Raw genomic sequence first — 15,659 nt, forward strand, 5'->3', positions numbered from 1 at the left:
TTTTTTTTTTGACAAGGTCTCATCACTATGCCCCATCTGAATTAGAATTCACTATGTAGACCAGGCAGGCCTTGAACTCAGAAATCCGCCTGCCTCTGCCTACCCACAGCTGTGGTTAAACACCAGCTTTATTTTCTTCATCAGAAGGGTGAAATGGCTCCACCCTGCGCTTCCGGACGTTTGTCACATCATTGTGGAATATTACTAGTCTAGACTTTTGAGAAATGCGTCGGGACGACTTGAGTATGAGTCTCAAGAACTGGTAGGTCAAGAACATCGAGGCCACAAGCAGGGGAAAGAAGTATTAGATCTTTAAACAAAGGAACATTAACATGGATGAAGAATAAATCCACACTGAGCTAGTACACCAGAGAAGTAAGGAAAGTTCTAAAGTAGGGTGGAGTGGCTGGGTGGGTGTAGCACAAAGGTACTGCCTTATTAGCGTGAGCTGGACAGTAGGATTCGGTACCCTCCACACAGTAACAAATGATTAGGTAATATTAAGGGAAAGGTCACTTTCCCTTGGCTACCTCGGCCTGAGACTCACTACAGCAAGGACAAAAGGACGGGGTCACCTTGGCAGATGGCACCAGAGAGCCAGGACCAGCGGCGAGGGCGCTCAGTGCGCAGGCGCAGTATCCATGCATTTCCCCCTCATCCCCCCCACCCCCACCCAATTCCACGCGGGAGTGAGGCCCTCTGGCCGCGCATCAACGTTTCCACACCGCCGGGGGCTCCAGAACCTCCCGGTGGGGGGTTGGCCGGCTGGAGGGCCGAGCCGCGAAGGTCATCAGCAAGGTCGTGGGCCGGACGTGTGGCGCCGCAGCCACGCCGAGTGCGTGTGAGACTCGGAGTACGTGCGGCGGGCTCAAGCCCTCATGCCCGCCGCGCAGCCCAGCCCCGCCCCGCCCCGCATCCGGGCTCCGTAGACCCTCGGCCGGGCCCCAGGTTCCCAGCCGGAGGCTCGCCAGGCATTCCAGCTATGCCCCAAGCAGGCTAGGCCCAGAAAGGCAGGACAACCCCCGCCCCCGTGCCCTCGCCCCTAGTCTGGGCAGGCCGAGCGGCCGCCTCGGTCACGCTCTTCTATTGGAGTGATGGCACGCTGAGCCAATGGGGAGGCGGCGCGGAGGGAGGGCGGGCCCGAAAGGGGAGAACTGGGCGGGGCTTAACGAGCAGGAAAGGAAGACAGAGTGGGAGGCGCTTAGTGCTGCTCCGGTACAGGGTCGCGCTCGCGTCTGTCCTTAAGGCTCTCCTCGGTGTCCACGGCACCCTCTTTCCTTGCTTTGCAGCGATCCTACTGCCAGGTATGGTCCTTGTCTCCACCGGGGTCAGCTCTCCTACTAGCTTCGCTTGGGGACCCGGTGGGCACGTGCACCCACTAGCCTGGGCGGGAGCCGCTATCCGGGGAGCACTCGGGTCAGCCTCGTGGAAGGACGCAGGCTCTTGGAGGGTGGAGGTGTGAGCCCCACCAGTGATCACCGAGTTTCAGGGTTGCAATGTAACCGGGTTCCCAAGCAGACAACAGCAAATGCAGACCACGGATGATCGCGGCCGTGGAGAATAGAAAAGTACTTTCTGTGTAGTTAAGTGGAAGGTTTCAGAGGGAGGGAGAGCAACTTAAACCCCCGATGCTCATTAAATCCTTTCTCAGAATGGAAGGGCCAGAAATAAGGATGCCCAAGAGGCAGAGCGCCACACCCTAGTAGATCCTGCTGGGGCTGTAGCTCCTGGACCGCAATCGAGCGTCACTGGGCGGGAGTGGTCCAGCCCATCTCTGCTGTGGAATATTCCTGACCTGTGAGTGTCGGTTAGGTACTAAGAGTAGAGGAAATTGCAGCAGTCCCGTTGGATAATTGGGAAGCCCTCAGGAGACCTCGACGCAATTAGGCAAGAGCTACAGGTTTCCTGGGTGGCTACTAGCCGGCCGTGAACTGACTTAAGATGCATTTAAGAAAACTTCCTGTTCGTTCTGGCCTAGGCAGTGTGGTTCCTTGGCTGACTCGCTTTCGGGATAGACCACAGCTAGTCTGCTGATTAGCCTGACCGATAGGTCCACTTTTCTGCCCTTGGTCTGGCGTTCAATCCAGATAAAGACAGAGTGGGTGAGATTTTCTTCCTTTGGTTAAATACGTTTGCTGCCTAGCCTAAAGATCCAAGCTAGATAAAAAGGGTGGAGGGAGGGATCAACTCCTACAAGTTGTAAGGTCTTTGCAGAGCAAAGTGTGGCACGTGGGTGCTCCTCCGCCCCCATAAAGGAACCAGCCATGGAGATGCACACATGAAAGTGTAGCGCTAGGGATGCTGAGGCTGGAGGATCACTGAGTTCTGGTCAGTCTGGCATTCATAGAATCGGGCGAGTAAGAGAGAAGACAAAAGAGTATGGTTGAGGAATAGTAAGGTTTTGTAACATGGTAGGTAAAAAGTAGATACTTTATTCTTGGTGAGTGTACAAAGATCCTTTGTCTTAGAGAAGACAAAACCACAGAAGTAACTTCTGTGGAAAAAAAAGCTGCCTTTGCTTCAGTGCTTGCCACAAAAGATGTGAGGAACCTAGTTAGATAATAATAGCCTCTGAATGCTGTATTGTCTTCATGTCTCATCCAGTTTAGCTACAGAATCTATTTGGTTTCTTTCTTGGAAAGCCTGCTGGGGAAGAAGTAAGAAAGGGACTTGCAGTTTGTTGCCAAATATCCTCTTCCTCTCAGGATGTTTTTCTAATTAAACATCTACTTTGAATACCTTTTAAAAGCGAGACAAGGTGCCCTTTTGAAATGTACTAACCAGAAGTCCTAGCTCTTGCCTAAATATGGCGGAGATTGAACCCAGGACCTCCCACGTGCTAGCCAGCATGGCCACCAGGCCAAGAATGGCAGGATCATTGACCACAGGCCAAGGAGTTTGGGGTTCTGGCCTCCTGCCTCACACTTTCTTACTGGTTATCAAATCTGTGTCAGCTGAATATTCTGCTCTTGTCATGGGTGCAATTTGATGAATTAGGGTTTCTCTTTTTCCCACAATTAAACTGCTTTGAAATGTCACATTTCCCTCTGGTCTCCAGGTCAGTTTAACCTCTGACCTTCCTTCACTGTTGCTTCCCACTTCCTTCTCTGTGGAGCCAGAACACTGTTCTATGCAGTCAGAGGATTTAATTTGCCCACAGTACAGGTAGCTTCTGAGGGCTTTCTGTAGGAGTGGTTTATTTCATTGTGCCATGTTGACCTCAAGCTTGGCGGGAAGTCCAAGCCACCGACCTGCTGTGTAAGGAGTAGTCCTCGCTCCCCAAACCCTCACTGATGAGTGACTTTCCTGTATGTTACCTAACGCATAGCCCATTTGGTACCTGTCAAGTCCAGGACCCCTCAGAGGTGATGGCCTTGGAATGAATTAACCTCTGTGTCACTGTTTATTGGTGATATGAATGTTTTTCCTCCTACAGAAATTCGCCATGTCTATTCTCAGGATCCACGCCAGAGAGATCTTTGACTCCCGTGGGAATCCCACTGTTGAGGTCGATCTGTACACCGCAAAAGGTACATGCACCCACTCTGTTTCTTGGTTTCTTCTCACTGAGAATGGGGTCAGGGTGGCAAGGCAGAGTCCCTCTGTCTGATCCTTCCACGCACTGAGATTACAGGCATCTGCCACCATGCCTTGTTTCTTGGTATTTAAGACAGGATGTGGGTTGGGTTCACTGGGACGGGGAAGTAAGGGAGGGCAAGTTCCAAATTCACACCACAGCGTTGTAAAAAAAAAAACTTACATTAAGAAATTGTCTGGGTGTGGTGGCTAAAGCTTTTAATCTCAGCACTTGTGCCTGCTGCAAGGGGGAGAACTTTTTGAGACTAGCCTGGGCTACACAGCAAGGCCTAAATTGCTCTACTAAAAAAAAAAAAAAAAAAACTCAAGCCCAACCTGTGCTAATTTCAGCATCTGCATTCAGAGGTGCGTGTAGTGGGTGCAATAGGAAAGAGACCCGAGGAAGATGTGGCAATGGACCCGAAGAGCTCTGAGGGCCTGCCAGTCTGAGCTGAGTCATTGTGTGACTCAGAATTCAAGCACCAGAGCGCAGCCCTACCTACCCATTGTCCCATCCCCCAGGAAATGAAGGCTCCTCAAATCATCAGGGAGAGCCTGCCTGTGCACTGCCGCCTTTGTCTTTGCTAGGGCTTCTCTGCTGTGACCCGGTGAATACCAAGAATGCTAGGTGGCATCAGGTGTCAGATAACAAGGGATAGCTCCACCTACTGGTGACATTGTACATGACATAAGGTTTCTTAGCAAGGGATGGCTCCACCTACTGGTGCAGCTTTATGCTTAAAGACAAGATGGAAGGGCATCTCACTGTAGCCCTTTTTAAAGACTTTAATTTTTTAATTTAATTTCTTAAGACTTTAGTCTTAATGCTTTCACCTGCCAGTTAAGAGCAGTATTTACAATAATTAGTATATTTTGCATAAGACCTCCTGTGTTTGTAGCCCACACTGGTCTCAAATCCTCTTTCTTGGGTGCTGAGATTAGAGCTGTGGGCCCCACTATTGGCCTAAGTCTCTGTGAGTGCAGGGGTGGGGGGGGGTGATTCAGATAGGAAATGCCTGCTGTTCAGACATGAGGCTCAGGGTCCAATCCCCAGTAGCCACATAAAAACCCAGGCCTAGCAGCAGCACTGGAGGGACAGGATGTCAGCTAATGCTGCCAAATTGGTAAACCCCAGGCTCAATGAAACCTTGAGTCAACGCCTGGCTTCCACACCTTGTCTTAGATTGAAGTGAGTGAGATTTTTATGTATTGTCTAAATGTTCCTGAGGGTTGAACTCTGCACACAGTGCAGATAGTACTGGGGTGGGGGGATACTTGATTTTTTTTTTTTTTTTTTTTTTTTTTTTTTAAAGAAGAGTCTTGCTTTGGTCCCCTTTGGCCTCAGACTCAGATCCTGCTGCCTCAGCCTCCGGTGTTTTGGGATTACAGGCATGTGCCATGCCCAGTGCTGAATTTCGCACCTCTATTCCAGGTCTCTTCCGAGCTGCGGTGCCCAGCGGTGCGTCCACTGGCATCTACGAGGCCCTAGAACTCCGAGACAATGATAAGACCCGCTTCATGGGGAAGGGTAAGGATGGGAACCCAGTCACACCCTCACTCGCCAGCCCCTCTTGCGTTCCCCAGGCATTCTCACCTGTAGCACTCCTCACATAGGAAAGGCAGCAGGGTAGCCTACCAACACCCACCTTCCTAAGCCTGGAAACCTGGCATGGAAGTCCTAGGAGACTGGTTGCTGATCTGCTAATATCACTTCCTCCCAGAAGGGTCTGATGCGTGCCATCAGTGGGGACATGTAGACAGTTCTGTTGGCTTTTCTGGTGCCCACTCGACAGGGTCAGCCTGGGCAAATCAGCTCCCACATCTCTGGTGTGGAGTCTGCCTGTCCTAGGTGCAGCAGTCAGCACACTGCCTTTTTCCCTGATAGAGTATTAGCCCTGCATGCTGTCTGGTCTTTCTAAAGAAAGACTGTTACTGTAACCAATAGTGGCGAGGGCAGCAACTGGGGAAAGCCTCCAAAGACAGGGAAGGTTGTGTCAGAGGGGGGTCTCAGGGCTAAGGAGCCAGCCAGGGTGAGGAGAAGCCTGACTTCTCGAGTGCTCCTGCCTCTTCTTTCCTCACTCTTTCCTCTGTGTCCTCTGAAGCCTGTTCTCTCCTGAGTCTCTTCTTCCTTCTCTATTCACCTCTAATGGGCAGGCGTCTCCAGACCCGTTAAGTATGTTAATGAGTTCCTGGCACCAGCCTTGTGCACTCAGGTAACACCCCAGGCATCCGAGTGTGCAGCTGGTCTGCCTGGTGCATGGTCTTGAACTAACACCCCTCAAAGCACCCTGGGCTGATGGCTCTTGTGTGGCTCTAACCCCCTGGGGTGCTAGGGAAGAGCACTCAGATTGGGCCAGAAAGCCCCATTGTGGGGGAAGTGGGTAGGGCTCTAACGAGATGCTGTGGAGGCTCTTTGGGCTTCTGGGCCCATGACTTCCAGTGCTCCAGCAAGGCTGCTCAAGCCTGTGTACTGTAACTGTGTAAGTAATTTCATGATTGTTCCTTCTAGGTGTCTCACAGGCTGTTGAGCACATCAATAAAACTATTGCGCCTGCTCTGGTTAGCAAGGTAGGACCCATCTCCTGGTAACTACTCTGTATCCATGCCACCAGAGCAAGGACCAGGCCTCTCCTGTTCACAGAATAGCTTACTCTGAGAGCTTTGGAAGCTGGCAGGATTCCTTCTTGCATGAGTCTAACCTGCCTGCTGCCAGTGTGTGCCTTTGCTTCTGAAAGCACCTGAAACTGGACCAGACTGGGCGGGGTAGGGGAGGGGACGCTCGACATGTTTCCTGCTGCTCTCTTGACCTTTTGGGGCTCATGGTCCAGATTTTAATATCAGCTTTGTATGTCATGTGGGATGGCTGCATATGGACTTGGAAATTTGTTGTGCTTTTGGGGTGGGGTTGGCTTTGTTGCAGACTGTGGGGCTGGGGTAATGCTCAGGTGGCAGGAGTGTGTAGATGCTTACTGCAGACTATAGTCCCAAACACTGCATAAAGTAGGGGCCTGCAGTTCTAGTATTAGGAGATAGGCAGAACTCTACCCCAGCCCCATCTTATTTGATGTATACATACTGTGTGTAAACCCCTGAATTCAACACTTTCCCTCATCTCAAAAAAAAAAAAAATCATTTGAGGCTGGAAGAAAAGCTCAGTAGAATGGCACCTGCTGCTCTTCCAGAGGATCTGAGTTGAGCTTGCTCCTAGCACCAGTGTCAGGTGGCGACCTGCTCCAGGCCTTAGGCAGACCGCAGTAAGTCTGCCGTAAAGGAAATGAACCCACAGCTTTGGCTAGGATAGTGAGCCTTTGTGGTTCTTTTCAAGTCACTTCTTAGAGGGAACCACTGGCCATCCATCCTTCCTGTTTGCTAACATCTAGTTCCTCCCTCTTGAATTCACAAAGTCACCCTGTACCATCCAGTTATTTTGTCCCCAACGAGCCTGTGCAATGCTGTGATTGGTTCTTTTTGTCTAGTCTCCAGACAGTTGCTCATTACAACTGTCTGCGCCCTCTCCTCCAGTCTCCTGGGCACCTCCTAGGCCTTCCTCAATCACACTTGGGGAGGCTTAGCCTCTGGGAACTTTCTGCTTGGGCAAATGTTTGCCTTCTTCTGCAATTCCTTGTTAAACAAAACAGCAAGACCATCACTCACACGGCACGGTGGCGATCTAGATTCTTTTACATAGTGACTTATGAGTATAAAGTGACAGAATGGACACTTGCATGTATACTTATGGGCCGCATGCGTGTCTGGTGGCTGTGGTAGCCAGGAAAGAGCATCGGCTCCTCTGCATAGCAGCAAGTGCTAACATCTGAGCCATCTCCAGCACCCACGCATGCTGTGTGATATAGACAGTCGAGGTTATTGCTTCATACACTCCCCAAATAGCCATGTTAATCAATTGTTGGCTAGGTGATCCTGGGCAGCCTGTATTGGTGGCATTCTCACACCAGACAATGGTGCTCTGTCATTTGTCTTGGCCAAGAGTGACAGCATTAGAGGTAGCTTCTGCAGACCCTGTTTGCTTGAATGAATAATAGCTTTATTACTTAATTTTTATCCAAGAACATCCTTGTTTGTGGTAATACTTTATAGCTAATGCCACACACATCTGCCTTGTATGTGTGACCTTGACAGCCTAGGTAAACTGTAGTCTCTTGTGGACCCAGGGAAATACCCGGAGCTGTTAATTAGGACAAGTCAAAAGTAGTATTGTTTTCTCTTGCTCTACTCCTGTGGTCTGTTTGGAGTTAGGGATTGAGCCAGTCTTCTGCAAGCATTGAGACGCCCCATTGTTGAGCTCCACTCCCAGGCCCTTGGCTAAAGTGCTACTTGGCAGGGGAGTGGGGGGCAATGCTAAGCCTTAGCCCTCACTTCCTGTCCCTGCAGAAAGTGAATGTTGTGGAGCAAGAGAAGATTGACAAGCTGATGATCGAGATGGACGGCACAGAGAATAAATGTGAGTTGCACGGGTGGAGCCCATAGTTCCTCAGGCAGAAGAGGCGTGTTCATTGTGTCCACCGTAAAGGGGGCTGCTTTCCAGGAGGGCACTGGGTCCATCTTAGCAGGCCAGTGGGAAAGAGGCTAAGAAATGGCATCTGCTCACCATTTACGTTTTATTCTAGCTAAATTTGGTGCAAATGCCATCCTGGGAGTGTCCCTGGCTGTCTGCAAAGCTGGTGCCGTGGAAAAGGGGGTGCCCCTTTACCGCCACATTGCTGACTTGGCCGGCAACCCTGAAGTCATCCTGCCTGTCCCGGTGAGTGGCCCTTTGGAACTTTCTATAAAGCTGTCTTGTTTTATTTCTGTTGCTGCAGTAAAATACCCCAGGAAAAAGCAGCTGGGAAAGTGTTTGGCTTGTCACCGTTCTGAGGACAGTCCGTCACGTTCGGGTGTCAGGGCAGCAGCGAATCCTTAGGTTCTACAGTCAGAAAGCAGAAATGAAGCTGGGCAGTAGCTCAGCATTTGGGAGGCAGAGGAGGCAGGTGGACAGCTGAATTTGAGGCCAGCCTGGTCTACAGAGTGGTGTGTGGCCCGGGGTCAGGGGAGAGTGAATACAGAGATGCAGCTACCCACCTCACCTCCACCCGTACAGTCTAGAACCCAGGGACTGGTGCTACCCAAAATGGGCTGCTGGTTTTACTCATCAGATACGCTAATCAAGACATTGTCCTCATACCCGCCAGGAGCCAATGATCTCAATAAGCTTTCTATATGCTCCTGAGTTCTGTTGAGTTGACAGAATTACCCATTACAGAATTGTCATGTCCATAGGCACCCACAAGGACCCTGTTCCTTATTGTGCATTTTTGACTCCCAGCGCAGTAAGGAAAGGCTAGTTTTTAGAAGAGTATTTCAAGACTGCCCTGACACAGCCAGGGCCAGATTCATAGGGACCAAAAGGTAGCTAGTTGAGTTCAGAGGCTTTGTGCCCTATGGTGGGTAAGTAACCCCTGGCTTCCCTGGGCTGGTACCATAGCTCTCCTCTGCTTCTCCAAGGCTTTCAATGTGATCAACGGTGGTTCTCATGCTGGCAACAAGCTGGCCATGCAAGAGTTCATGATCCTGCCTGTGGGGGCATCCAGCTTCCGGGAAGCCATGCGCATTGGAGCAGAGGTTTACCACAACCTGAAGAACGTGATCAAGGAGAAGTACGGGAAGGACGCCACCAATGTGGGTGATGAGGGTGGATTCGCACCTAACATCCTGGAGAACAAAGAAGGTAAAGACACTGAGCGCTGTGTTGTGCTGCCTGCTCAGAGCTGCCTCTTTAGGAACAGAAGCAAGAGCTTAGGCTTTCTGTTTTCTTCTCTTTGCTATTTTATTGGGTAGTGTGAGACAGATCCCCGATCCTCTAGGGCTGCTACCATACGCAATGCTGGTAATTGAACCTGGCTAGATTCTCTGGAAGAGCAGCCACCAGTACTCTTTTTTTTTTTTTTTTGGTTTTTCGAGACAGGGTTTCTCTGTAGCCCTGGCTGTCCTGGAGCTCACCTTGTAGACCAGGCTGGCCTCAAACTCAGAAATCCGCCTGCCTCTGCCTCCCAAGTGCTGGGATTAAAGGCGTGCGCCACCACGCCCCGGCCAGCCAGTACTCTTAACCGCTGAGCCATCTCTCCAGCCAACATATTTGATTCTATTTTAATGTGTGTGTGGGTGCACCTAGCATTATTAGCATCTCCTTCCTTCCACTGTGGCCAGAGGGATTGACTGGTTATCAATCAGGCATCTTATAGGCCCTTTGTGACCTCTGACCTGTGTATAATATACTTTATAGAGAATTCCCCTAGCTGGTGGGGTCTTTGGCAGGAAGCAGGAGGCAACTTAACTTGAGGTGGCCCTTGCCGAGGTTTCCCTTCTGGGTCCCTGCCTGCGTTCTATTTAAAGCCAGTCCTCAGGACAGCTGATCTCAGCTCAGCTGGTCACTGTAATTGTATCTTGGCTAGCACAGCTGCCCTGGCACTAAATTTGGTGGGACCATTGACCACAAGAAAGGCTGTGTTAAACTTGATATGGCTTTGGCACTTAGTGGCCCCAGTGTCCCTCATCAGTGGCTTTGACTTACAGTAGGAATAGGAACCCCCCAGGCAGGGCCTGGAGAGATGGCTCAGATGGTTAAAGAGGACTGACTGCTCTTCTGAAGGTCCTGATTTCAAATCCCAGCAACCACATGGTGGCTCTTAACCATCCCTAATGAAATCTGATACCCTCATCTCGGGTGTCTGAAGACAGCTACAGTGCTTACGTATGATTGATAGATTGATAGATAGATTGATAGATAGATAGATAGATAGATAGATAGATAGATAGATAGATAGATAGATAGATAAAATATTTTTTTAAAAAAATGAGCCCCAAGGCGGCAGGACAGAGTGCAGTCTGCTCTGGGACAGTCTCGGCAGCTGTCACAGTGGAGCCTGACTTCTGTTACCCACCTTGGCCTCATCTCTCCAGCACTGGAGCTGCTCAAGACTGCAATCGCAAAGGCCGGCTACACTGACCAGGTTGTCATTGGCATGGATGTGGCTGCCTCCGAGTTCTACAGGTCTGGCAAGTATGACCTGGACTTCAAGTCTCCGGATGACCCCAGCAGGTACATCACTCCCGACCAGCTGGCTGATCTGTACAAGTCCTTCGTCCAGAACTACCCAGGTGGGTATCTGAGGCAGTCTGTGGCTCCCTAGGCAGCTTCTGGGCCACGGGGCTTCACACCAGTCCTTCTGTAGAGATGGATTCAGTTTGGTCAGGGTTAGGCCAAGAGCCCTGCACACTCCTCATTCCTGCCTGCCCCGTTCTTTCGTTCTTTCATTCTTTCCGTGACAGTCTTGATTAACATAGCTCATGCAGACCTTGAGCAAAGGATTTGATTCGTGCTTTCATGTTAATGTTAGGTTGGAGACTGGTACACGCCCTTCCTTAATCAGCAGATGGGCAGATCTCTGAGTGGGGTTCCATATAACAAGTTTCAAGCGAGTTAGTGCTATAGTGAGACACCATCAAATAAGATTTAAATTTTAAAGCACATTTTAGTTGGGTGAGGCAGTAACACATGATGTCATCATGCAGAGATTGAAGAAGGAAAATTCTAAGTTCAAGGTGACCTTGTGCTGCACCATGAGTTCACAGCCAAACTCTGTACTACAAAGACCCTGTCTCAAAGCAGAATTAAGACATTTCTTTAATCCCAACAAGAGATTGAAGCAGGAAGTTAAACCTTAAGACATTGTGTGCGTCATAGGGACAGACTATCTCAAACGCGTCAGTTTTTAAGGAGCTGCCCAGGACCACAGACCAGGCTCCCACTGATGGCGGGCGGGTCTCCTTTCTTACCTCAGTGGTGTCCATCGAAGATCCCTTTGACCAGGACGACTGGGGCGCCTGGCAGAAGTTCACGGCTAGTGCGGGCATCCAGGTGGTGGGCGATGACCTCACAGTGACCAACCCTAAGCGGATTGCCAAGGCTGCGAGCGAGAAGTCCTGCAACTGCCTCTTGCTCAAAGTGAACCAGATCGGCTCTGTGACCGAATCCCTGCAGGCGTGAGTAGCCTAGGGAAGGGCTTCTGGCAGCCAGAGGGATGTTGTTCCCTGAAAGTTTCTCTCTTTGGGGAGCTTGGAGTCAGGGTTAGCGACCATGAAAAAGAAGATGGGAAGCTTTCAGAGGAGGGTGGGGCCAGGCAGGGTGCATCACATGATCTGGCTTCTGCCCTTTCTTTAGGTGTAAGCTGGCCCAATCCAATGGCTGGGGCGTCATGGTGTCCCACCGATCTGGGGAAACTGAGGACACTTTCATCGCAGACCTGGTGGTGGGGCTCTGCACTGGGCAGGTAAGAGCTGCACACCTGGGTGTAGTTTTGGGGGTTTGGCTCTTCACACTGACTGAAGGCTAGGCCTTTGTTCATGTTCCCTGTTGCTTCTGTAATGATGGCTTTTCCTTTGTCCCTCCAGATCAAGACTGGTGCCCCTTGCCGATCCGAGCGCCTGGCCAAGTACAATCAGATCCTCAGGTAAAGACACTTTCTGGTCACAGATGGGTGTGCTGTTGTGATCCCAATCCAGGCGCAGATACTGGTTGGTAATGTGTGGCCTGTGCTGTGCTGCCATCTTGTGGTGGAAGGCAGACAGGTCACCTTTGAGAGTCCAGCCACATTTAGAGCTGGGTGACAGTGGGATGTGCCCATATCCTCGGTGTAGCCAGTGTCTCACTGTTGTAGCTCAGGCTGGCTGGGAACTGTCTCCCAGTCTGATTTCAAATTCATATCAAGTACCCTGTTTCCACCAATCATGTACCAGAATTAACAGCCGTGGTCTGCCGCAGAGACCTTACACGAAGAGCTAACCTTTTGCTTTCTTTCTCTTTTCTGTTTGCCAAGAATTGAGGAAGAGCTGGGCAGCAAAGCCAAGTTTGCTGGCAGGTCCTTCAGGAACCCCCTGGCCAAATAAAGCATGGACCGGAGATCCCTGGAGCCACCAGCTGCTAGGTCCTCTATCCCTGATGTCATCCCAGCAGCTCAAGGCCAGCCCAGTGCGTGCCCCTCCCATGTCACTGCTTCCTTAGGCATCCACACCTGACCACCAGAATCCCTGCTGGAGACCCAGTTTTGCAATCATGTGATTGGTCTGAATCATTGTTTCTGTCACCTGACTTCCCAGCTAGTGTCTGGAGCCCTCGGAACTCCAGTGTAATCTCTAGGGTGCCCACCATCAAGATCCCCCTCCCCCCAGTGGTTTACATGCAAAAATAAAAGCCGCAGAAGTCCACCAGTGTGCTGGGCATCTCATTTGTGATGGCCTGGGGCTGGAGGAGCCTGGAGGCTTCTGTAAGGACTGCTGGGCAGGAAGGTGCTGAGCCAGCTTCAGGTTTCCGTGCAGAGTTTACCTGCAAGGCTCTGAGGCTGGAAGGACTCCAGATGGAGAGATGTCCATCCAGTGTGGGAGGCGGAGACCAGGGAAGGTGTTTGCTTTACCGGTCTGGTGCCCTGAAGGGAATCACATCCTGGGCATTGGGTGGGAAGCAACCTGAACTTCTGGAGCCAACCGTGCTGCACCAAGCATGATTGACGGGTGGTGTGTGTTCAATGCCAGGGTCAGGCAGTGCCTCACAATGAGAGCTTGACAGTTGTGAAAAGTGAGAGCATTTCATGTAATGCTTAGTGATGGTTCACACTTAATCCATGCAGAGTCTACAGAGTGAGTTCTAAGACCACCAGAGCTGTTGGAGAATCAAGCCGCATCAAAAAAGTACTCAGGCACACAAAGGTGAAGCCTTCAGCAGGACCCAGAATACAGTGTGAGGGGTCATTGTATTTAGAAGAAATGGGCTGACAAGGCAGCCCAGATGATGCCTCAGGACCTGGTAGAGAAAACACTGCCCTCCCAAGGTGAGGTTTAGGTGGACAGGTGGTCTTATCAGAGTCCTGGACATCCAGGTTCGCTGAGTCCTGTTATCCCAGTCTATGGAGCAGAACCACTGTGGGGTGATCTTAGAAGTTGGCGTCTATGATTTTGTGCCATGTGTTGGAACCTGTCTGCACATAGCAGCATGCATACAGCTGAAGGCTGCCCTTACCCACCCTTGTGCATACCAGTAGATAGAGTCCAGCATCTCTCCCTGATGACCCGGGGAGTTGCTTAGTGAGCTGAGTACATATCTACTACACACAAACGCTGGTCACTACTCAAAAGTAAAAGATAGCGTTACTAATAAATGACTTTAACTGCCACAGTGACATAGGCAAGTGTTTGTGTAACCAGGGACCCTACACTAACAGTGAACATCCCTTCAAATCTTCCCATGCACTTTCCAAACAAGAACAGACTCACACCCATCTACCACGCAGCCAGAAATAGGTCTTGCAACATCTCTAGTAGACTCTGAAGCTGGGTGCTCTAGTCCATAGCTGTGATTTCAGCACTTGCGAGGCTAAGACAAAATTAACAGTTTGAGGCTGACTTGGAATAACTAGCAATACCCTTGGCTGAGATTCAGAAGAGAACTCTTATTTTTGAGATGATCTATCACTATCTCAGACTGGCTTGAAACCAAGTTCACCTTGAACTCCCAGTATGCCCAGCTAATTTTTATTTATACCATTTTGAATTTTATGTATGTTTCTGTCTACTGATATATCCATGGCAGTTCAGGGGCCCACAGAATCTGGGAGAGTGTCAGATCCTCTGGAGCTGAAGTTTCAGGTGGTTGTAATCCGACTTGTATATGGCTACGCACTAAACTTTGGTCCTCTAAATTTTGGCACTCTAAACCAGTGAGCATTGGCAAGCCTCAGATTTGGGGTTCTTCCTGACTTAGTACAAGTATTTCTTGATTGTCAGATAATGACACTTACTGTTCAATCTAGAGTATTATATGAGTGTTGTACTGATATGTCTATGTGTGCCACTTGTGTGTCTGCTGCCCATGGAGGTCAGAAAGGGGCATTTGGTCATCTGGAACTGGAATACAGAGCCACCACGTGTGTGCTGGGAGCAGAACCCAGGTCCTCTGCAGCCATCTCCCTAGCCCTCTAGTCACTGGAGGTGACAGCAAGCACAAATAGGTTTCCTTTCCATTGAGCCTGGCTGTGAGCCAAGGCTGCTGGCTGGAAACTGCTCCATTAGTGCTGTTAGCTTCTCTGCTTGCTGCGTCGTGATCCATTTTTGTCACAAAACAAGTATTTGCTGTCTGTGGCTTTAGCTAAGATTCCTGGAGCTCTGGCCTCAGGGCTCATCCCAGAATCCCCTTTCCTTCCCCCTGGAGTCCAAGGCTTCGGCCTTTGTTACAAAGTCCCCCAGCTGAGTCCAGCCAAGCTTAAAAACCACTAGCACAAAGTGAATGGGTACCAGGGTTGGCAGTGACTACGCAGGGCTGGAACGGCGAGCTTCCAGGGATAAGTGGGAAGCAGCCAGGCCGCCATGAAAGCCCCCTGGCATGGGGATTTTGTTCATAATAAACCCAGTGGAGGCAGGAAGATGGCGGCTGAGTCCGCAGATCTGAGCCACATGTGGAAGAGCTGTACAGGGAAGCCTATGTCTTGGCGGTGGATTCTGAGCTGGACCTGTAGATGCAGCTAGTTCAGCCCTCTTGAGCAGCTGGGATCCCAACGCCTGCCTCCCCACGTCCACGGGAGCCTCGTGCAGCAGTAGCCAAGGGCACAGAGCAGAACTGCTTGACTCTAGATTCTGACTTTGCCACTAAACAAGTAAAGCTAACAGCTCCCACCCCACCCATCTCCGAGCGCTTCTCTTATTACAGATGCACCCTGCAGTGTCTCATCGGCTCAGGCTGCCATTCAGAATTAAACAGGCTGAACAATCAGATACTGTATCCCATGTAAGATGATGAATGAAACCTTAGGGGTCTTTTAAACTGCAGGCTGGCTCAGTAAATCTCAGTACTTCCCCTGGTACTGTGAATATTTATCACTATTACTGCCCAATGGTGTGTGAGTGTGTGTGTTATGTATGTGGGCTTGCGTATGTGTGTGTATGTATGCCTCTGTGTGTGTGTGTGTGTGTGTGTGTGTGTGTGTGTGTGTGTGTGCATGTGTATATGTGTGTGGGCATGCATGTATATATGTGTGCCT

The 15,659-nt window shown here is 50.4% G+C and overlaps 1 protein-coding gene across 3 annotated transcripts; it reads left to right on the forward strand.

The window, feature by feature from the left end:
- Positions 1-671: 671 nt before the first annotated feature.
- On the forward strand, positions 672-12,843 carry Eno1 (enolase 1, alpha non-neuron). 3 transcript variants are annotated; one of them, NM_001379128.1, is made up of 12 exons: positions 672-835; positions 3,437-3,530; positions 5,009-5,104; positions 6,086-6,144; positions 7,969-8,038; positions 8,205-8,338; positions 9,079-9,301; positions 10,534-10,731; positions 11,415-11,616; positions 11,795-11,903; positions 12,025-12,083; positions 12,450-12,843. In NM_001379128.1, exons 2-12 carry the CDS (start codon positions 3,446-3,448, stop codon positions 12,517-12,519), a joined length of 1,305 nt encoding a protein of 434 aa, NP_001366057.1. In that variant the 5' UTR covers positions 672-835; positions 3,437-3,445; the 3' UTR covers positions 12,520-12,843. The 3 variants fall into 3 exon arrangements, with proteins under 3 accessions (NP_001366057.1, NP_075608.2, NP_001366056.1); NM_023119.2 differs by lacking the exon at positions 672-835 and adding an exon at positions 1,161-1,304 and having other exon boundaries at positions 12,450-12,837; NM_001379127.1 differs by lacking the exons at positions 672-835; positions 6,086-6,144 and adding exons at positions 1,188-1,304; positions 5,731-5,789.
- Positions 12,844-15,659: the final 2,816 nt, after the last annotated feature.

Source organism: Mus musculus, chromosome 4 (assembly GCF_000001635.26).
Source record: "Mus musculus strain C57BL/6J chromosome 4, GRCm38.p6 C57BL/6J".
Lineage (NCBI taxonomy): Eukaryota > Metazoa > Chordata > Mammalia > Rodentia > Muridae > Mus > Mus musculus.